At 34.1% G+C, this 24,400-nt stretch overlaps 1 protein-coding gene across 17 annotated transcripts in view; it reads left to right on the top strand.

Annotated features, from left to right (window-relative positions):
* ADGRL2 (adhesion G protein-coupled receptor L2) overlaps positions 1–24,400 on the top strand; it is a 189,069-nt gene that overhangs the window by 34,139 nt on the left and 130,530 nt on the right. For all 17 annotated transcript variants that reach the window (XM_059375231.1, XM_059375233.1, XM_059375235.1 and 14 more), the window contains exon 2: positions 2,768–2,940. In XM_059375231.1, the coding sequence (XP_059231214.1) occupies positions 2,868–2,940 (73 nt within the window). In that variant the 5' untranslated portion in view covers positions 2,768–2,867. The remainder of the gene's footprint in view (positions 1–2,767; positions 2,941–24,400) is intronic.

The raw sequence follows: 24,400 nt of genomic DNA on the forward strand, positions 1-24,400 counted from the left end.
GTGCATGTGGGCAGGCAGCCTGTATTCATGTCATTGAAATGAAAATACTCCTTACAAGCAGAACTTGGACTTGCTCAAATCAGGAGCAGTCCAGAGGCTGATTTAATTTCATGTGTACTAATTAATGTGCCTCATCCATAACATTAAAATTATTCTGATTGCTTGGTCAGATCTTTGAACAACATAGAGGATATAAGAAGTTGTTTCTTGGGGCGCTTGGGTGGCTCAGTCATTAAGTGTCTGCCTTCTGCTCAGGTCATGATCCCAGGGGTGCTGGGATCAAGCTCTGAATAGGGCTCCCTGCTGGGTGGGAAGCCTGCTTCTGCCTCCTCTATTCCTCCTGCTTGTGCTGTGCTCTCTCTCTGGCTGCGTCTGTCTCTGTCAAATGAATAAATAAAATCTTTTTTTTAAAAAAGTTGTTTCTTGATTAGCCTTTTCAGTCTGACAGGTCATGAAATTATTGGACTTCTCTTTATGCTTTATATAAAATACCTCGCAGTTTTAAGGCAAGTACTTGACCACAGCGCTCATAAACTACAGGTTCGTTTGCGTTTTGTCTTTTGAATGGTCTTTGGGAGTTCAGTGTGAAAAAAGAATAGAGCTTGCCCATTTTACGAGGTTTTTGTGCCATGTTTCCCCATCAGATTAATTTTTGATATATCGTTTTTTGAATATTTTTGGTATTCAGGAGAGGAAGTTTGCTCTTTTTGTCTTATTTCTCTGGGCACAGAATCATCTGAAATGTTCTCAGAACTGGGTAATAACATTTCTGACTCCTTTCATCATGATACCTAGATGTCTTCAGTAGTTTCAGAGACAGCTAAAATTGGGCTGTTCTGGGTCATGGAGGGATGTATAGGGAAGCAGTTTCATCTCTGAAACTATAGGCATGCTTAAACAAACTGCGTATTATGGAAATATCTTGCTAGTTTCATCTGTGATTTTTATGGATCTTTATATTTAAACACCGGATAATAGCTTCAGATTAATTTTTTATATTCTTTTCGGTGTGGTTGTTGGTGAAGCAAGATAGCGACTTTGTAGGGTTATAAGTGTTCCAAACCATTTAGAATCTCACTGCTTTTCCATTGAAGTTACATCATAGTCAACTGATAATAGAATATAGTGAACTAATAATAGGATATAGTAAACTACTAATAGACTCACATGATATATGAAGCATGTAGCAAATGCAGAATAGCTCAGATAATGTGAAAGAACTACAGGGTTATCTAGGAACTTTTTCCTAAAAGTTTTTATGCTTTTGTGTCAAGATCTAAATTATATGAGTTCCTTTTTATAGATACAGCTTCAGAATGGGAGATATTCCCCTAACTCCCCCATTTTAAGAAACTCTTTATCTGTAGCAGATTAAGGGTAGATTGAGAGAACTTGGTAGGAGTATTATTTAGAAGAAAATTTCAGAAGTTGGTATGAAGAAACTTAAGATATCCCCTTAAGATTTTATTTATTTATTTGACAGAGAGAGATCACAAGTAGACAGAGAGGCAGACAGAGAGAGAGAGAGAGAGAGGGAAGCAGGCTCCCCACCGAGCAGAGAGCCCGATGCGGGACTCGATCCCAGGACCCTGAGATCATGACCCAAGCCAAAGGCAGCGGCCCAACCCATTGAGCCACCCAGACGCCTGAGAATTGTCTGCATTTATGTGTATTGTAGGGCCAGTATTTACTCTGATTCCTCACGTTAACCTAGGAAGAAGTGAAACACTTCAGTACAACCCAGGTAATAACCTGGTCTTATGTCCTAGGAACTGAGAATTCTGATTAAGTCATGCTTCTGAAGGTTTTGTAGCCTCTCCAGTTGAAGAACTGGATTCTTAAGGGCTAGTCAGAATTAGATTTGGCTCCAGGTTTTATATTCTTTACTCTTCTCCAAGTTTTTAGAAAAATAGTGTTACAACCTTGGAAAAGCAGTCATCATAGTCTTGGGGTTTTATTTGGGTCTAGGAGATGGACCTGCTCAAGGATACAGGTTTAATCTTACTAAGTTATACTTTGCTATAAAAAAACCCCAATATATGAAAATCTGAAACTTTAAAATGAAATAGTTAAGAGACCCTTTATTAAATTTCTCTGTCTATGAATAACCGTAATAATAGCAATTTGATATATGGTGTTTAAGAATGTGATTTTTTAGAATGTCATTATTATATAAATTATGTGCACCCGTGTGTCAAAAATTTTACATCCTTGTATAGAAAAATAAACTGCTTAATTTATCTCTAATCTGTCCTGCAAGATAACAGGATAAAATAGTTGATAATATTACTGTTAACATCACTAGAAACAAACAAAAAAATTACAGGTATTAATAAATTTTTAAATTCTATATATAATGTATATTACATATATGTATTTAACCTATACTAAGGCTAGTAATTTGATTAAAAGACCGATGTGTGGCATAGAGAGATGTATTGTTCTCTAATGACTTCCTAAGCTTTTCAAAGAAAAAAATCGTTAGGGATTTATATTGCTGTTCTACGAATTCATATGTCATGGTTATCTATAAATGTTTTTCGAGCTTTGATTGTTTTCTTTATATTCTTTTAAGGCTCAGATATCCAGTATGTAGGAGCAGCTACCATATTGGATATAGAGTCAAAATACATACTGTTTTAAAATAAAATTTTATACTTAGGAGATGGATTGAGGCAGGGAAGGAGAGAGAGACTTATTATTTTTGCATTTCTTTTGTGACGTAACAGGACCATAAGAGTAAATGATGGATTTGTTTGTTTTTCAGATATGAGGATCAATGATGCAGACTGCTGGGTTCGATGAAGCTGGGCATTTATAACTAGATTCATTAAGGAATACAAAGAAAATATTTAAAGGGATCAATAATGGTGTCTTCTGGTTGCAGAATGCGAAGTCTGTGGTTTGTCATTATAATCAGCTTCTTACCGAATATAGAAGGTAAGATGCAATTTAAATTTTATTTTTAAAATCTGGGTGAACTTGGTTTAAACTGTGCAGTATTCTCTATACAGAAGTGGCTAGAATGAGTTTTATTTTAAAAAGTAGCTGTTAAGAAGATTTCCCGACTGTCAATTCTTTTTTTGGTGGTTGATTTATTTTCATTACACACAATTATTGTAGTGAAGAAAGTGCTAGAAATCTGAATTTATGTTTCACATAAATTTGTAAAATATTATTGTTAATATCCTGAGAGAAGTAAATGAAAACTTTGCTTTGGTAAATATTTTACACTTAGTGACTAAATTTATTCCAGTAAAATCAAAAGTATTTCATGTCAGTGTTTTTACTTCTTTAGTTTCCTTGCTTCTTAAGTGGAGTCATAGTTTAGTTCTAAAACTGCTAAATAAACTTTTTTCATATCTTCTGGAAAATATATATATATTTTTAATTTGTAGTGCTTCCTTTTGAATGTCATTTATATCGTTTTGAAGATGGACATGACTTTTAAAGAAATAAATACTTTTGAGGCTTAGTGAAATAATAGAAACCATCATTTATCAATTACTATGTGATTTTTTTAGTATCTTATTTCTTTAGTTTTACATATTATTTCCATGTGAAAATAACACCCTTTCAGGTGCTTTTTATAGAGCAGGTCAGAAGTTAATATGGAGCTAAGATATGTTAATTTTATAGCTACTTGATAGTGGTAGTTATGTATTCAGCGTGAAACTATATTAATCTTGTAAAATCTGTGGAGAATACAAAATCTCTGAGAAACACATGGATTTTTATTTGTCCCAATTAAATATTCTTGAAGAAAATACTTTAGAATTTTAAAATTGATTTTATATGTATTTTTAAGTGACCCTATTTATACCTAGTAACAAAATGATAGGTGGAGGTTAGAGGCAGCTCTCTACTAAGAGAAGCTTATTATTCCAGTATCTTTGTAATAAGCTTCAGTGTTAACATTTTATTTTGCTGAAAGAATTTTATTTGAATTGCTGTCCCAAAATTATATTTCATCATAATCTTCTTACCTTCCCAGTCCCCTCCTTTCAGTATTGACATAACTTAATAATTCAAGTAAATGACAAATTTAGGAATATTTTTAAAATAAATTCTGTATTTAGAAAGTAAATAATGTTCACTTGGATTTAAGTCAAGCTTGAAAGTTACAAATGGGTTAATATTCTGTTTTTAGAAGATAATGCTCTTCGCATCAGAACTGAAAGATATATCAAATCTAACAGTAAAATGCAGCATGTCTGAATGAATAGTACCATAATTATAAAAAACAAGCAGAAACAGAGTTTAAGAATATGAATCTCTGGGTTGGATTGTTCAGAAAATCTTGTGTATAGTCTATAATTTTGCATCTGTTTTTTTTGGGGGGGGGTGGAAACTAACTGAATTCCTGCTGTTATGTTTGAATGTTTTTATACATTTAAAAAAGATTCCAGGTGTGGACCAATGGCTCATTAGTCCACATAATGAAAAAATTTCCAATCAAGATAGAGACCACTTTGCTGGCACAATAGCTTAACTCAGCGGGGGGGGGGGGGGGGCTAGCAAACAGAGACTTTTTTCATGAGATACTGCAGTTTTATTTCTAGTGTCACCTATCAGGTCAGGATTCATATCGCTGTTAAGAGAAATTTCATTTTTGGCGCATCAGGCCAGGGGGTGTTGCTTTTGAAGCAGTTCCCTCCTACGGGTAAAAAGAACCTGGGAGGAATCCACACTGCTGGCTGTGAGAGTAGACACAGTTAATGCACACTGTTAGAATACTGATCCAGCATCACGTGGTTTTGTCTTAGTAAAGTTTTACATGGCATGATCGTCTTTTATTGCCAGAAAGCAGATAATGTTCTGTGAACACCTATAGAGAAAACCAATCGAAGTTAGGTGTGAGAACACAGGAAAGGAGTTATAAATTTAACCATTCAGCCCATTAAGTTTCTTCAGAGCCCTTGCATGATGGTTACCTTTTCAAATCTCACAGAGATGAGCACTTTTTGTATTAGTTTCTGGATTCTTACAGTTATGACTTAGATAAAGTTTCCTAGGTGGTTTCTTCCTTTCTCATTTACTGAGTGACTAAACTGAGCCAGGTGCTAGGATTCTGAAATGCACAAGGCACAGTTTCTGCTTCTTGAGGAGTTCACAGTCCTGTGCAGGGGCAGAAACCTCAGGTACTTACTGCTGCCAAGCAGGCGAAGTTAACTTCAGGGCAGCAGGCCAGTGAAGGTCTGCAGTAGGCAGGGAAATGCTTGCCAGAGGACCCATGATTGCCATGCCAGAATTTAGCCTGGTTTTGCCAATCTTCTGACTTTTATGTGGAAATCAAATGTGGATTTTAAATAGTAGTAGCTAATTAAGATCAAAATAGAACAAGTGTATATTATATTTAGTGATGGACTTGCCTTTTTCAGAGCTTTTATTTTTCCTCCTCTTTGCAGTAGTGTTTCACTTTAGTATATTATTTTAAAATAGGCCAAACATAATTTTAGAGTTATTTTACATCTATACTTGTGAGAGGTAAATTTCCACATTTGTAAGGACTTACCTGTTTTATGTTCAGGTGAATATTATAAATATGTCATGTTTTGGGTACACAGTAAAGAACAAACTACGAAACAGTTTTTTTAAGTTTTTAACCACAGTAAAATCTAATTACATAAAGATTTAATTGTTAGAATTAGCTTCTCTCCCTTTATCTCTAACTTTGTCATCTAATATTGAACAATCAAGTCTCACTCCTTAAATTTACTTGTTTTTGCAAAATAAGAACAATGTTTTATTTATTCTTAGTCTCTTTTCCCCTGTGTATTTTGGAAAGTTGTTTAGAATTTCCAAATAAAAATGATTATGAAAGATCAGACTTTCAAAATACTTTGTAAGTTTTTCTTCGAATTGATTTTATTCCTACAGAACTAATCTCAAGCCCTTCAAAAATCAGTTTTGTTGAGAAACTGGTGTGCTTTGATTTTTTTGGCCAATTTTTATAAGCAGAATAACCACTGTGGTATCATGTATCAGTAAGTAAGAAAGTAAATTGAATTTTTGTGTCCTAGAGAATTAAATTATGCTATATAATGGAGCCCTGGCAAGCATAAGTCAGACATGTGAAGGCTTGCTCAAGTGACAAGTTACAAATAATAGCAGTTCTTCATCAAAGTCGGTTTTAAAATGGGTTTCAGGTTGACTTCTTTATGCAGTGAGTATTTAATTAGATTTCATTAGTCAAAATTTTAATTAGTTCAAATTACATTATTGTTTATCCATATTTCCAAAAAAAAATGTTATGTCCAAATAAATGCCAGCTATGCAAGATACAGCTTTACCTTTTAGTTTTATATACATCCAGAAGTTTTAAGAATATCGGTGTAGAAAGTGTCTTAACCAATTTTAAATGTACTTCTAAATTCTCTAAGCATATTTTACAATAACTTTTGTATTAATGATGTTTGGCTGTAGGGTCTTTTTGCTAGTTGAGTGACAGAAAAAGTAGATCTAGGCATTAAGTATGAGTTAAAAAACTGTTTTAGTCATATAAATATTTCCTTCAGACTGGTCCATAATTTGGAAGGAGTAGTAGCATTTTTTTTTTAAGATTTTATTTACTTATTTGACAGAGAGAGATCACAAGTAGGCAGAGAGGCAGGCAGATGCTGAGCAGAGAGCCCAATGTGGGCCTCAATCCCAAGACCCTGACCTGAGCCGAAGGCAGTGGCTTAACCCACTGAGCCACCCAGGCGCCCCAGGAGTAGTAGCTTTTTATCCAAGGTTAAACTTAAGGATTACAATAATTCAGACCTGTCTGTATTCATTTCTTTTATTTACATACACATATAAGAAAATGTGTAAAATATATATTCATACACACACGATGTCAGCATCACAGGGCAGCAGTTGTTTTTGTTTTTATTTCATCAGTGTGTCCAAGTGCCTAGAACAATGCCTGGCTTATAGTAAGTACTCATTTTATATCCATCACATAAAAAACCCGAAATTTTTGAGAGGTTAATAAACAGTTGTAATACCAGGGTAGTAAGTGCCATGATGATGATACTCATTGGGATGAAGGGGAGGAGGTGGCTGGATATATATCAGTAAAGGCTTTCAGCTGAGGTGATCATGATACTTGAGCTGACTCAGTATGAGTTGACCAAGCTATGTAAAGGCAGTGGTGAGCATGGAGACAAAAAAGTCAAAAGACAGAACAGCATGGTGTGGAATAAAACACTGTAGTGATTCTTAGAGCATCAGAATTGCCTAGAAGGCCTAGGATGGGGCCTAAGCATTGTATTTCTGACAGATTTGAGGGATAACACTGATGTCCCTCAGCATCACACTTGACCATTATAGTATTGTATGTGTGTGAGTAGTTGAGCTGAGGTGTAGAGATGAGGTGTAGAGATGATGGATATGGATAAAACGTTACTTTTTTGAAAGGGTTTTTGAAAAGAAATTGTGATTTAATTCACTGTGATCCCAGAATAGTAACCAGTTGATTACTAGGAGTTACTATCTGTATCTTTTCATATGGTGTTTTACTCCTCTGATCACGCTTCTTGGTCATAATTTTAGGCTCTAAAATGGGATTTCCCCCCCTCTTTCTTGACAATGTATTGAGAAGGAAAAAAAAAAAAAAGGAAAACTTGGCTCCAGATTATAAAAAACAGGACATATTTTCTGTTAAGGGAAATTGTTACATTTTCAGAGCTCCTAAACCCTTGCTTCAATTTGTCTCTTCATTGTGATAACCTTGTTCTTTTTCTTGTTGGGAATAACTATATGGCCATTGCTGTGAAAATGCTGAATTGACTTACTGTAGGGACTTTATATTTCCCAGTCTAGCAAAATTGACTACTTTTGTTCATTTCAGTATATTTTTGATTAGTTGAAAGCTAGCAAGTAAATTTTCAGCAAGGTATTTGGAGATTTGGCCGTATGACTCCTATTAAACTTAATGGGAGTCACAACTCTCATTAAATTAATAGGAATCGTACAGCGTATCTATGTTGGCTGCATAGCAAATGTAACCTTATTTTTTAAATTCACAAATTATGTAAATTAACACTGGTTTAAAACAATACATTTTTTAAAATAATGATTTTATTTATATGTTTAGTGCAGATCAATGTGATTTAACTCCTTGAGAAAGTACCCAACTATATTGCTCTTAGGACATTTTATTGTATTATATGAGTGTAATGTAATTTGATTGCAGCAGCTTTCCTCTGTATAGGTAGAGATGTAATTCAGTTTTAAACATATAAATATTAATGCCATTTACAAATTATATAATGTTGCTTATCTTGTAAAAATCCAAATGCATTATTATATTACTACCAAGATTTAAGAATAAGGTTTATTTGTTCAGAATATGACTCAAAATTGAAAAAAATTAAGATTAAACTTACTGGGAGACATGAGCATCTTTTAAAAAGTTAGTTTAGAATATACATTTCTCATCTTATGTACCAATATTCAGTGTCAAAATATGCCATATTTCATATATTGGAGATTGAATTCCAGTGTTTGATTTCCCACTTTCTGCCCATCCTCTACCCTATTTCATGCTCTTTTGTCCTCTTCCCATGTTAGAAAAGGTTTGTTTAGCCACACTCTATGTTGATTCACAGGTAGGTCTGTTGCTGGTGGAAAAGTGTTATAAATCAGTGTGTCACACACAACAGCCGCCCAGCAGACCTCAATAACAGTGTATTGTGTGGCTGTTCAATTTTTACAAGCCTCCGTTTTCTGACAGAAAAGACTGCATTAAATGCTAAATAAATAAATCTGTTGTTATGAAACAATACTTGGCTAAAAGTAAAGCGGTTATGAACTTGTCCATATCAGAGTAAATATTTGAAGTATTGATTTTACATCCATATTGGGAATTTATCATATTTTTTTGAAAGAACAGTGTTATTAAAGGTAGCTTAATTAAAAGCATAGGAAGCATGTAACGCATCTTAATTTTGCCAAACAGTAATTGTGTTAATTACTCCTTACTGAGTAATTTCAGTTTTGATGAATCTTTTGTTTCATTTTCTGAATTAATATAGCTTTTCACTTTTTTATATGTTATATACTTAGGTTATGGTATTAAAGAATACGATAATACAAATGACTGAGCACTTCGGAGTGTTAATGTAGAACTGGTATGTCTCCAAGAACCGATTTATCTGCCGCATTACTAAGGGAGTGTTTTACTGAAACATATGCTTGGTACCCTATGGTACTCTTTATTTTCTTTTCACCTCTTGCATGACAGAGAATGACATATGACAGCCGTGCGGTCTACATGTATTAGACATCAATGTGGATTAGTGAATATCTCATGACATCTTTCAACCCTATTCTTGAACTCCTTTTGTCAACTTGACAGAAGTGATTTCAGGAGAATACCTAGCGCCGGCCCTGGGATCTCTTGGCTAAAATGTAAGGCTGAGAAGGGAATTCCATATCAGAGCTTCAGGAAGCAAAAACAACATTTATAATCCCTCCTTATCAGCATGGGACTCTACTGAGTTTGACTTTTATGTCTGCCATTATTCTTGTTTGAAGGGCTTTTTTTTTCCCTGAAAGTACTTTTTCCCCCTTCTGATTTTGAATGTAATACATTCTCATGAGAAAAGATAAAAAATTAGGAAGTTGAAATAAAATGTTCATAATTGTAGGACTTTGACATAACCATGGCATATTTCTTTTTCTTTTTCTTTCACAACATACCTGATTTTTTTTTTTTTAATTAATTTATTTATTTGAGAAACATCTCAAACGCCTACGCACGCACAAGAGAGAGAGAAAGGGAGAATGAGCCGGGGAAGGAGAGGGCAGAGGGAGAGGGAGAAGCCGGCTTCCAGTTGAGCAGGGAGCCTGATGTGGGGCTTGGTCCCAGAACCCTGGGATTATGGCCTCAGCCCAAGGCAGATGGCTTAACCGATTGAGCCCCCAGGTGCCCCACCAACTTGCTTGATATTACAGCTAAAACAAAATTATGATGTGTGAAGCAAAATTAGGTTTTTCATTTCCATATACTTTTATATTCTGATTTTTCATTTATATTATCATAACTTGTATTACCATGTCATTATATATTTAGATAATGGATTTTAACACCTGCATGGTTATTTATCATTTGTATGTCAAAAATGATATAAAATCCTCAGTCTATAATTGTTGACCATTTGAATTTAATTTCTTTCAAGTATAAGTAAAATTAAATATATATATATAACTTTTTTCTTCATACCTCATTATTTCCTGAGACTGGAATTCTAAAATTCTGATGTTGTAGATGTCTAGATGATGTGTACATCTTCCAGACTGGTTTTTCTGAACGATTATACCACTGTTCATTTTGATCTCCAGTGTCTCAAAGTATCGATCTTACATACTTTTCCATCATTGATTTTAAATTTTAGAAGAAGTGACACTTTGATAGGAGAAAAAGGGTATCTGTAAGTTAAATTTATAATTTCTGGGCTAATAGTGAGGAAAAAATTAGTTTTCATGGATTTATTTATTGGTTAGTTGTAATTTTAATGTGAATTTTTTTGTGCACTGCCTTTGTCAACTTTTCTGTTTAGCTTTTCTTGTTTTTAAACTTTGGTAATATCTTTATGTCATTTTTTGTTATGAAAATCCTAATTTATTTGCCTTATAATTCATTTCATTCTGTTTAATTAAAAAAATTTTTTTAAAAGATTTTATTTATTTATTTGACAGACATATTACAAGTAAGCAGAGAGGCAGGCAGAGAGAGAGGAGGAAGCAGGCTCCCCGCTGAGCCCAATGTGGGGGGCTCCATCATGACCTGAGCCCAAGGCAGAGGCTTTAATCCACTGAGCCACCCAGGCGCTCCATTCTGTTTAATTTTGTAACGAAAATTTCAAATAAGAAAAATTTATAAAATAACAACAATCACAGATTTAAAATTATCAACTTTTCATTTGCTCTTATTTGTCTTTTTCTTTTCTTGCTTTTTGATGTATTGCTCTTTTCTTTTGTGAGATCTTCCATTATTTTTATCTTAAAAGTTCTTATCTTGAGATTGGTTAAATGTTTATTCACTTGCATTTCCCTATAGCTCTTAAATGTTTTCAATTTTTAATCCATTAGTAGTTAACTTTGTTACTAGGTGAGAGTTTTCGGCTCTCATTCAGTTGATTTGAAATGAATCAGATTTTAACTAACAAAAGTAGATAAAATTGGGACATTATCCATATAAAAAAAGGATAATGGATAATAAAAAAAAAGAAAAAGCAATGAACACAATTTTATATCTATACAGATTGAATTATGGATGAAATGTTACTGTTCTGATTTCAGTAATAGTGCTCTTCTCTGCTTAAATTTTTTTTTATCTAGTCTGTTTAATAAATTTTATTTTTAACAGAGAAATTTTGTGTGTGTGAGTGAGAAGAATGAATAAAAAGCATGACAACAGTAATTAAAACACCTCATAGTAAAAATAGAGTTTACATTTTAGGAATTCTGGAGTGTCAAGAAACACAGGAAATTTCTGGAAAAAATAGAGAAATTCAGAGATAGCAGAGTTTTGTTTGGCATCGAGGTTTAATCTAAAAGAGATCAAGTAAAATTCTCATTCATTTTGCTGGTTATTTATAGAATGCTACTTACTCCTGTCTCTTTGTGTGTGTTTATGTATATGTATGTGTGTTAATCATTAGTTCTTTCTCCTCTTTATTTTTTCTTTGTGGTATTTAAATCCAAACCATGTGGTAGACATAACTAATATTTAGGTTTTGATTAGAGACAATATGCTTATGAGTCAGGGACTTCGTAACTTAGTCAAGCATAATAGTCAAACACCATAGGAAGGATGACTGGGTTGTTCCTGGGGGTAGTGGGGAGAGAGCTGTCTGGGATTTTAAGAGAACCACATTTACATGGCAGAATGCTGTGCGGAGGTGATGGTGGCAGGGGATTCTCTAAAGTAAAGGAGACAGGTGGTATTTCAGTATACTCCATTGTTTAAGGAAAGTACTTTTTACAATTTTCTTTTTTAGTTGTTTTTAGTAGACAGGTTGGGTACCTGAATTTATTTCCAGGCAGAAAGGAAATGGGATCCAGTGCAAGGACAGAAAGACTCCTCATCTAGGAAGAGAGAATATGTGTGATGATCCAAGGAGGGGAAAAGTCAGGAAGAGATGTGTATGTGAGAAAAAGAAATTTAAGACAGACATGCTGGATGCTTTTAATCTTCTTGTTTATCTAGAACAATGCCCCTCAAAATTTAATGCACACATAAATCACTTGGGGATCTTGTTAAAATGTAGATTCTGACTCAATAATCCAGGATGGGCCTCCAGAGTCTGCATTTCTAATAAGCTCCCAGGTGATGCTGAGGTTTCTGGTCTGTGAGAGGACATCTGTATCAGAGTTTGGTTATTAAAATGTTTAGTCTAGAAAATCAGATTTTGTTTGACAGTGATTTCTACCAGTGCAAATCAAGTTTTTTTCTAACCGTAATAGCATAGTTGAAATACAGAAAAAATATCACTTTCATTTTTGTAATTCATTTTATTTTAAAAAGGAACTAAGCTATCTTGAAACGTTACTGAACATTTTTACATTTTGTTGCACTTGTAACCCAATTTTATATGCTTTCTATTGACCTTTTATCTGATGATTTGTTTTAAAGATCCCTGAGTAACAATGCAGCCTGACCCTTTACCCCCTAATATTTCCTTCTATTCCCCGTTGATCTGTCCTATTTTCATTCTGTGTTATGTGGAAGCGTTATTTTTAATAATATTTTACTATAAATGCATTTATTACTTAAAGTAACATTAAAAAATCATATAATGCAGGTTGTATATTTTCTTAACCTATCTGGAAAAAGTTTATATTTTACTAATTATTCAAAGTCCATGTATTTAAAAACAACAACAACAACAACTAAGAATTGTCACTTTCACTTCAATATTAACACCCTGACATGTTAGCCCCGTAAGAGAGTGAGGATGAGTACTGGAATGTAAACTGGTTATCAAAAACACCTTAAAGATTTTTTATTTGCTTAAGATTATTTAATGATTTTTCTACTTTGTTATACATAATCAAGGATTTTATTCATTTTTGGTAGTGGACATAATCTCCCTCTACTTTTCCTGTCAGAGATATAGATTACTATAATTATTTACTTTAGATTTATGATAATACAAATCACAAATTACATTTATTTCGTCATGAAGTTTATTAGATTCTTCCACTTTTTAAAGCCATCTGAAGAGTAATTAAAAAGCAAATTTTAAACAAAGAGTTTTACGCGGGTATCTTAGAGGTCAAAATTGTTTTGTTTTGGGGGATAGATTGAAGAATTATAGACGTAATACCACAATTTGAGATTAGTAGTTAGAAGTTTTCAGTTTATGGATGAAGAAACTAAGAAACGTCTGCAGAGTTCAACCCTCTGCTAAGCTCTATTTACTGCCAGTCCCTTTTTCTTTCTGGAGAACCTGATAAATAGCCTCAGGTCATTGGTATATTTTCCTACCTCATGAGGCTGTCACTCAGGAGTATTTAAGATATACTTTAAAGTATATTGCTCAACATTGTTTAACTTAATGGTTGTGATCGAAAAAAATCCTCTATTTCAGTTTTCTTAAACATTACCATTGCAGATTAAAAAAAGTATTAGCTAACTCTGCAAGTTTCCAATGATCTTGAGAAGTTATACAGCCATAAGGCATGTATTTTTTTCAAAAATCAGTTTTTCTTTGAAAGTACAAACTATTGCTAAGAAGGATTTACTGCCGCAACGCTGGAAAACTGAAATATGCCACAGTAATTTTTATTTTACTGTATTTAGTTTATCAGTTCACACTTATTAGCAGTCACCATTAAAATAGTTGAAGGCAAGCCTTTGGAGCCCCTCCTTCGCCTATGGGGTTTAGACATTATCCTTTTTCTTTTCTTTGCTTACAACAGGAAGTTGATTTAATCCTTTGCTTTGTTTTAGAGTTTAGGCAAATAGAGACCATCCTTGTTAGCTTTCAAAAGCTCTTACTTTTCCTGCATTAATGGCACTCAGGGTACATTCTGTGATCCCTCTTTATTTACCAGAAAGCTTGTCTTTGAGAGCTGTCACTCTCTTCTTTCATCCGTGTTGTTAATTGACTGATAGCGAAAATTATGTGGAGAACTGTCAGTGTCGAAGACTGGGTATAGGTGTTACTCCAGTCTCAAGGCTGGTGAATCATTGCTTCTTGATCCCATTTCTATTTGTACTAAAATACTAAATATAGACTAGAAGAACAAAGTACATTTAAAAGCATTCAGAAATGTTAAGCAACAATAAAACTCCGTAACCATTTAAATGACAGCAGCTGACTGTTTGAATTAACTTTGTGTTTGGCTTAATTTGGGGCCCTAATTATTCCTAACTTACGTGAGTAGATTTCAATTATAGTATCCTGCAGGGATTTGTAGCTAAGGCAACTAAAAGAATCATTTTACATAAAGTACTTTTGTTCAACTGATTAGGCAAGTTAAAACGTAATGATGTAAAATTGAAACCCTTCTGACAAGGTCCAAACAAATGTTTCTAGTAATTTAGCTTTAAAAGAAAAAAAAATAATAAAAGGGATTGAACTGAGTTTAATTTTAAATAATATTTTGGTCTTTTGGGAAGATTGACTTCCTGATGATATTGATAAATACATAAATGTGTCTTAAGATCACATGTTTTAATAGAGTAGTAAAACATTAAAGACAAATATGTCACAGTGGAAACCTTTGTAAGCAATGTCTGCTTTATAAATCTTGATATATGTTTTTTGACAACTTCAAATACGTAGCTTTAGAAGAGAAAGATAAATTAATAATTTGAATGACTAGCACTTCTGTGTTTTGGAATGCATTTCAGTTGAACACAAATCAGAGACTCATCTCATTTATAGATTTGATACCAGTAAGCTATATACCAATTAGCCCAAGGACACCTGATAGGGTGACCCTGTGCCACAGTCAGTAGACAAATTGAAATTTAACACAACCTTCTTAAATACTCTTTCTCTGCACTACAAGATTCCACCCTAATTTTGAACACCTTTACCAAAGTAAACTTTCTTCATGGCTGTGTGTGGTGGATGCCACTTTGGTTCCTTACCAATCTGTGTCCTGGAGAAAAGTATAAAAGAAACACTTGTAGGCATCAGTAGACCATTCTGAGAATTAACTGTAACATTTCAGTGCAGTCTTATAGCTGTTTAATACTAGTTTAACACAGTGAACGAAGTTAAAAGTCTGCAGTTCTGTTCTCTTTCTTATTAGAAAGGACCATTTTTGGTCCTCTTTGTCCTCTTCCTCTCTCCTGACCATTTTTACAACTTTAACACTAAGTCTTTTATATATGCATTATTTCCTTTAATCATGTCAATTCTATGAGTTTTCCACTGAATAAAACCAAATCTAAAAGGCATAGCATAAAATTCAAAGACCTGAACTTTGATTTCAAAGTGAGGTTTTCCTCCCATCGCTCCAGCCACGCTTTGTTTACTATGTGTTCCTTAAAAACAATGCCAAGCTTATGGGTAGGAAATAAACTGAGGGTTGCTAGAGGGCAAGGGGATGGGGCATGGGGTGACTGGGTGATAGATATTGGAGAGGGTATGTGTTGTAATGAGCATTTGGTGTTATGTTAAGAGTGATGAATTACAGTCCTGTAACCCCTGAAACATTTAATACATTATATGTTAATTAGTTGAATTTAAATTTAAAAAATAAATTAAAAAGAAGAAGGAAAAACAAATGCCAAGAAATCTACCCTCCCACCTGTTCAGTTCCTATTTGTCCCTAAGGATCCTTTTCAAAAGCTGGAACCTTTGAGAAGCTTTTTCTCATATAAACAGGAATCATTTGAATTTACATAGCAGCAGTACAGTAGAGTCAGTCACTAGTCCCCAGTGGTTATGGAGCACTTGAACTATGGCGAATATGATTGAACACGTACATTTTAATTTTATATTAATTATTTTACATTTAGGTAGCCACAATGGCTAGTAGCTACAGTAATGGACAGAACAGTTCATAGGCACTCTAGTTTTCTTTGTTCACTTGACCCCTACCCCTTTTTTGGGTCAGCTATTGTCTTTTATATGTCTTCGTGAATTCCTTGAGGTCAGGGAAAATGGTTTACTTATTTCTATACTTTTCATTGTGCTGTGGTGCTTAGAAAAATATTTCAGTTAGTTGAGAAATGCATTTAAGGTGTGTTAGTACCAAAGCAGTGGTTTAAATATATACTTCATTAATGGTAGAGCAGTTTCACTATCAGTGAAAGCAGTGTGTTGTGTTTGTGAATTTCAAAAGCAAATGTAGCTGTTTGCATAGTATGTAGCTTGAAGGAATGGAGTATTTGGGATTAACAGCTGAGTTTATACTTTTAGATGTAATGGTAGCAAACCCTAGTTGCTGACTGCAGCCTCAGTTTGTACATGATTTTGATAGGTCTTTAAATTATCTGGATGGTAATCTAAGTGAGCTAGTGTTGATTTCTGTTCCCTAATAGGGCTTCTGTCTTGAAATCTAATGATGAACTCAGCTGATGCTGCCATTTGCTTTCGATGGTTTGAGAAAATGCTTTAGAGGATAAGTAGTTATGAAGGCATCAGCTTAAAAATGATGAGTAATGTAGTCATTTCGGAAATTCTTGTGATCTTACCTTGTGAATTTCTTCTTTTAGCAATTAGAAAATTCCTTAATTTTAGCTTAGCTTTAAGACAGAGGGAGTTTTATTTTTAAAATAGATAATAGCCTTTAAGTATAATGACATTTTACATAAACTTATATATCACATTTGAAAATTATTACTATTTTGTTTAATATGTTTGTAATGACTATTATTAAAGTGTTTATAGTTTATAATATTAGAATTGATGGCTTTGCTGAGGAAAGATTCATAAAATGTCTTAATTATATATGTATATAATATACACATATTTATGTGGATCTATATCTTTATATATATATATATATATACACATGTGCATATATATATGTGTGTGTGCATATGTATACCGTCATTCAAATTTCTTTTTAAATTTTTTTCCAATTTTATTGAAAAATAATTGATATATGTTGCTTACAAGTTTAAGGTATACAGCTTGGTGGTTTGATTACCATATGTTGTGAAATGACTTCCACAATAGTTTTAGTTAACACCCATCTTCTCATATAGGTAGTTTTATAAAGAACAGAAAAGAAAAAGAAAAAAGGAAAAAAAAATTGTGATGAGATCTCTTAGGATTTACTCTCAACAACTTCTCTATGCATTATACAGCAGTGTTAGCTATAGTCATCAGTGTTGTACATTACCAACATTTCTTATTCTCTTTATTTAAATAGCATTTGCAAATGGATGTTTGATTTAACATGCTGTTTCTGTCTACCTATTTCTGTCTCTAATGTAGGAAAATGACAAATTCTCCAGCAGCTAAATGCACAGTGCAACTTATGCAGAAGAAAATATTTCACTTATATTGGTGATTTAAAAAATACTTTATTTGGGACTTCTAACTATTCTAGCCTTAAACACTTTGTAATTAAAAGCTTTACTCAGAGAACTTAAGAAGTTTCATTAACGTGCTCAGCATTGATTTGAGGTTTCTGGAGTGCTGGTTTATGAGCCCCACATCTAATAGTTCATTACCACTTCTTGCTTTATAACAGTAATGGTGTCTCTCAGATCGAAGCATTATTTTATTAGCTTCATTTCTGCATGATTTATATTTATTTTAGCAAGTCAGTTCATTCTTAAAATGGGTATTTGGTATCACTGAAAATAATTGAAAAGAATGTGTTGCCATTTCATACAGCAGGTGTAAGAGGAGAGTTCCAGAAATTCTTGAGCCATGGCTATGATAATAGAACAAATGAATAAACCTCCAGGTGACTTATTATGCTGAGATATTTTTTCATATTACGGGGAGAGATTTTTTTAATATTATCTCGTATACGTATGGAAAAAAAAACACAAATAGTAGTACTTTAAAGGTATAGTTCATGTGTTTGCCTTTTAAATATGAAGAGAATAAAAAGTCTAAAATTTATAATTTCCTGAATATAACATTTGACTTCATTATCTTTATATAGTCATTTTTCAAACTATGATCATATGAAAGTATCTGGAAAATAAACCTGCATGGATTTAGGTTCTAATTTCTCTTTATTTTTTATTTAGCATTTGCAGATAAATATTCGATTACCATGCTGTCTCTGTGTGTCTTTCTTGCTTGCTTTTGTTCTCTTTATGTCAATTTAGAAAAAAAGATATTGTGTAAGAAAGTATTGTGTATCTTTCACAAAAGATACTGTGAAAAAAAGTACATTGTGTATTTAGTAGAAATATTTACTTTCATGTTTTTTGGCAGCTGAGCAATAATACTGCACTATATAAATTAGGACATACTTACCCAGTGAATTTTTTTACAACTTCATTTAAGTTATTTTTCTTAACTAAAGGACGTATTATTGGTATTTTTTTTTTCTGCATGAAGATCTGATACTTTTAAATTTACTCTCTAAATTTCAATTTTTTGTTGTTGGTGTACTTAAAAAAGTACCCAACTGTCAGTCCATTCCGAGAGTGAAGAAGGCAGATGCAGCTGGTCCAGAGGAGAGAGGGTCCAGTTGATGCATAAAAAATTCATGTCAGCATTTCGACACTGCATTCTTTTGGGGTATCTGTTATCACTGAATAGGAAACTGTTTCAAATTGACAGGCAGACAGAATGTTGTGCTGAATGTGTAAATTGGAATTATCACATCTAGCAGTTCCCTTCACCAGGTGCCGGCTTGAAGCTCCATTCTGCACTAATGTCGAGAGAGTGCCAGGAATAGTTCTATTTGCTAATTATCCCTCATCTTTTCCAATGTCTAGTTTTTTTAGTAAACAGCTTGCCCAGGTGTTTTTAGGAATGCCTAGCAGGACAATGCAAGACTGCAGGTGCTTATGTGGCAAGAAGATGCCATACAGAACACTGAAAACATCTATATCCATCTGTGTAGAAAAGATTATTGCTTTCAAGGGTTTTACTCTCTAATGTACTGAAAACAATAGTTGTCAGTACTTTGTTGGCCCTGAGATACTGTGCGGGGGGGGGGGGGGGGAAACATGGGAGTTAGTGTTTTTAGGAATGCTAGAACATTTAATTAGGCTTTATTTTGAGTCTCTTTAAAAACAAAAAACAAAACCCCAAACTTCCTGATATGCAACCTATGTGGATGAGCAGTGAAATTTTCAAAGATTTTAAAAAAAGGAAGGCAAAACAACTATTAGGGAATATTAAAGATGATTTTTTTGTTCCTTCAAACTTTTTTATCTTACTTCACTATTACATGGTATAATTGTCTTTTTCCCCCTATCTTTTTAAAAGAAATTCTTGTGCAATGTATTACTATGATATTTTGAAACAAAATTTAGAATTATTATGCTTTATGAATTTATATCACAAGTTGTTGCTAATATTGCTCAAATTAATTTGTGCTCGAAGCGTTTATAATAGTTACTTTTTTTGAAATTTAAAAACTTGAATCACAAAACTACCCTTTAATTAGTTCTGTTAATTGTGTTTTCTTGACTGTCATAAACAGTTTTCTTAAGAGTTTGTGATCTATCTTTTGCCTGTCCTGTGGGCATTGAGTTTTCTTCTCCATTGTAGATTGCTTTTTCATTTTCTTTTTTTCTAATCATTTTTCCATTATGGTAAGATAATGAAGTGCTAAGTGCTCAAAGTATGAAGATTTTATGAAGTTTCCTCTAGTTTGCCTAGGACTGTGAAAGTTGTCATGGCATTTTGACAGCCAGTCACATTTCAGTGATACTGCTGAACATTTCACAGGATTTATCCTGTCAGCTTTGATTTAGGATTAAACATTATTGTCTTTTGTATTGACTTGGTCTCTGTTTCCTTTCACTGACATATCCTGTAGTGAAATTACATTTATACCAGAGTTTCCCATGGGAGTGAAAAAGAGTATATAGTCAAAGGCAGCAACTTTTGCTATAAAGTCCATTGGTTCATATTCTGACTCTTACCAGCTGTGGGAACTTGTGCAAATTATTTAACTTGAGTCTGCATTTTCTTATTTACTATAAAGTTGGGAAAATGCCTACTTTTTAGAACTGTTGATGCTTAGAAATGAGATGTTTAAAAAATCATTTATTCATCAGTAATGATTGAACACCTGCCAAGTGCTAGGACTGTGCTGTGTGATAGGCACGGGTTCTGCCTTTAATGAATTTAACAGTAATTATGGTACATAACAACACCTACAAGGAACCAGGGAGACGTGCATAGGTGTCAAAGCCAGCTGAAACTAGATATGTCAAGAAACAATTTCTGGCAGAGATACCTGAATGAGTAAGAACTGGGCAGCTGAAGAAGAGAAACTAGAGTATGCAAAAACATTGCCACTAAAAACTGCAGGGAATTGTAGGTGGTCAAATGCATGTGTTAGGTGGCAGGGGTGGGGGCCAGGGGGCGGTGACAAAAGATAGCACTGGATAGAGAATATAGGACAGGTCATATGAAAGAGTTTAAGGTTTTATCTTGTAAGTGACAGGATAATTATTGCATAATTTCAAAGGTGATTATGGATTTTTATTCTGGATGCATTTGTTTGCATTGGATGGGGTTGACTATTGAAAGCATAGAGAGGGAATGTTGAATGGGTTCCTGTGGGGCCAGGCAATTAATATAGAAAATTGAAACAGGCAGAGTATAAAGAAATGAACAAAACTGGAGAAATGCGTGCTTGTCTAAAGTAGACAGTTGCTACTCAGCTCCAGGTGATTATTTTCAGTGCATGTTGTCAGTTGATCTGATTTATTTTCCCCAACAGAAGTCAGAAACTGATTTTTTGGTAAGATTTTATTTTTAAGTAATTTCTACACCCATCATGGGGCTCAAACCTGTGTCCTGAGATCAAGAGTCTCTTCCGCTCTTTTGACTGAGCCAGACAGGCACCCCAGAAATTGATTTTGAATGATGTGTTTCCACAGTTTGAAACATTGGCAGGTAATTCAAAACACAAATTCAAATATGGTGGGGGTGCCTGTGAGTAGGCATCATCCTGTTGTCTGCCCATTTAAACTCTTTTTCTTAAGACTTCTGTAGTAATCTAGGTGAGAAAGAATGAGAAAAAAGTTGCGATGAGATTAGATAAAAAGGAATGAATAGATGAGATTTCAGAGGTAGAATAAAAAGTTGAATTGACTTGCTAAATCATTGATGAGGGATAAGGTGATTTATTCAAGTTTATTGGTAGTAAGGATGTGAAATTAATGGGGGGAGTAAAATAAACTGGACTCTCCCAGGGAGTCATACTGCCTGGTTTGTCCTGTGGTGGTTGAAAGATGCAAGGAAACTGGTCATATCCAGCACCTATCTAAGATCAGGAGCAGCAGGGGTTTGGGGGACTCTCTTTACTTGCTGTGGGTTCCCTTGGCATCCATTTACTCTTCCAGAATCCAGGATTCCAGTTGGCTTTTCTTTTTCTCTTCTTCTTCTTATCTTTTCCCCCCTTTGCCTTAGGCATGATTTCTCCTCCCTCTCAGTTTTATCTTGGGATGACTTTAGTATACTCCACCCAGCCTTGTTCCACCTTGACAGCTTTAGCTCTTTCTTTCTTTTTTTTATTTTTTAAAATTTATTTTTATTGACATATAATGTATTATTTGCCCCCGTGGTACAGGTCTGTGAGTCATCAGGCTTACACATTTCATAGCACATACCCTCCCCAATGTCCATCACCCAGCCACCCTCTCCCTAGCTTAAGCGCTTTCTTTTAATTCTTTTAATTTTGGAATTGGCCCAGTTTTCCTAATCGAGATTCTTGAGAAAGAGAGAAATCCATGGGCCTCACTCCTTTTGTATGAAGTCACATACATTTCTGTTGAGATTACCGACTGTTCCTGCATTGAGGAATCATCTTTTTCAATCAGCTGTGGGTCTGGTTGCTGATAGGATCTCATAGTCAGATTGGCTTTGTCTTCTCGGCAGTGCTTGTAGTAAGCAGAGCATTTTTAGTTAAAATGAACTGAGTGCTGGCAAGAATGGCAGTTAATATTTAGATATGGTAAGTGATGAATGTGGGGAGTCACACTGAATCGTGAATTCACTAAGATGAGAAATATAAAAAGAGAAGTGGATTTGATGGGTAATTTGTGTGGTCAGTTTAATGAAGTTCCTGATGTGGGAAACAAAGGCAGAAGAAAAATTATTAAATGTCTTTACTACTTACAACCCATTGACAAATCCTAGAGTGACATTCCTCTAGGAACTTAGCTGCCTCGATATTAAAACTTGCTAAGGGCAAAAGGCCCGACCCCCAGGATCCTGTAAAACTACTTTAACATATAAAAATTCCTTCGGAAACTTCCTTTATCTCTGTCCCCCAAAATGCATGTTGGTAATTATCCTCCAAGCATGTGACCCACTGATATACATAACAATAACAAATGATCTTTTCCTAACAATAGCTAACCCCCTCAAGGTCCTGGAAGCCTGTTTCCAAAATACCTGGGAGGTGTACACTATCCATAATCCCTCCCAAATGGAAAGTATGTAATGGGCCACTTCTCATGACCCAGTGCAGCTTTCTGCCCCTTGTGCTTTAATAAAACCACCTTTTTGCACCAAAGGTGTCAAGAATTCTTTCTTGGCCATAGGCCTAGAACCCTAACATCTTTCCTACATCAGATGCTACCATTAGAAGCATAATAATAGTAAGTTCAGACTCAGACAAATGTGTAAGTGGGGCGTACATACTGAATTAAAAATATATTAGCGTCTTAATATTCCATGATTTATAATCATATAATATGAAACTTGCCTTATTCATTAAATACTAAAAATGAATAAAGTTTTGAAACTTTTATTCTAAGCATACAGAGACAACTAGTTTTTAATTTCTCTAGTTTGTGCTTTTAATTTAAATCTAAAAACAAGGGCTGTCCTGGGATCCTACTAGATATCAGAGACTACAAGATTCTTTTCTTCATTGTGCTGGATAATGTTTTCAATAGCTCTGTGGGGTTTGTGTTATTTTCTCAATTTTGTCCGTGAGGAAACTCACAGATAGGCGAGTTAGGCAGCATTAAAATCAATAATAAATGCAGAGAGGAGATGCATTGTCCTGAGACTGTGCGACACCACGTTCTTGATGATTTTTAATTTGCATTTTCATGAAAATCTACTTTCATTTTCAGTTTTGGAATGTTTCTAGATGTATATTGTGTGGTGCTTACAATTAAGCCATTTGTATTTTAAGCAATGCATATGGATAAAAAGGAAATGGCTTTTAAAAGTTTCATTGATGTACATGCACTGTTCAGACTCAGGCTAGGTCTGTTGGACACCAGAAAGCCTATTGAGAAAGTGGAATATGTAGGCATTCAACATATGCTTTTTGTCTCTGGTGCCAGACATCCTACTTAGCTTTATTTTTTTACTTCGTTGACTACATATTTTGGCATTGTGTTGACAAATCAGTAGAAAAGCCTCTATCAGCCCACAGATGGTTCCTTCTGGTGGCAGTTCTCTCAAATGCACCATCCATTGACAGCTTCTATTCAGAGAGAGGTCTGTTCCTCATCAATAAATACGCAATTGGGTGATTATGTTGTGATTTGAATGTAACACTATTTTTTTAATTTTAAATTTGTGGGTTCTTGGTATAGGATTTAAATAAGTAATTGAAAAAAAAGCAATGCAATTTTTAAAACCCTTTTATCACTTTAGATAGAATATTATTGGCTGTGTACCATTGATAGAACCATTTATGGACCTCTTAGAAAAATTATTTTTGTGCTTATATAGCAGTTAATCTTTACTTTCAGAACTGTCATTTAAATCTTTACTGTGATAGTTTGAGAAGTGGCCCTTGAAAATGTACAGGAATGGTAAAACATTTGATCTCAAATGGAAAATTAAAATTAGCTGTTAGTTTGCACTAGGGAAATAAGGAAATGTAAAGATAAAGATTGACTACATTTGGACTTATGGAGATGAAACTGGATCAGGGAGGATGAAAGTTAAATATTATAATACTCTAACTCTCTGAGGTAAGCAGTTAGTTCTTGCCATTGAAACCTGCAGTTACTCTCCTAGGTTCAGGCAGTGTTGGTTTAAATGAGGCTACATGTAGAAAGTCTGAAAGTCTATACACGGCACGTGAGACAGGAGAAAGCCAGACCCAATGACATTTAGGACAGAGCTAATGCCATTGAGCCAATAGTACTACTTCTCCTTGACTGTATTTATTCCTGAAGTCATTTGTCAGATTATTCAGCAAATGATACATTTTTTGAGTCTTACTGTGTGCAGGTTTTTGTTTTATTTTTTAAGATTTTATTTATTTATCCGACAGATCACAAGTAGGCAGAGAGGCAGGCAGAGAGAGGGGGGGA

Source organism: Mustela nigripes, chromosome 14, assembly GCF_022355385.1.
Source record: "Mustela nigripes isolate SB6536 chromosome 14, MUSNIG.SB6536, whole genome shotgun sequence".
In the NCBI taxonomy this organism is placed as follows: domain Eukaryota; kingdom Metazoa; phylum Chordata; class Mammalia; order Carnivora; family Mustelidae; genus Mustela; species Mustela nigripes.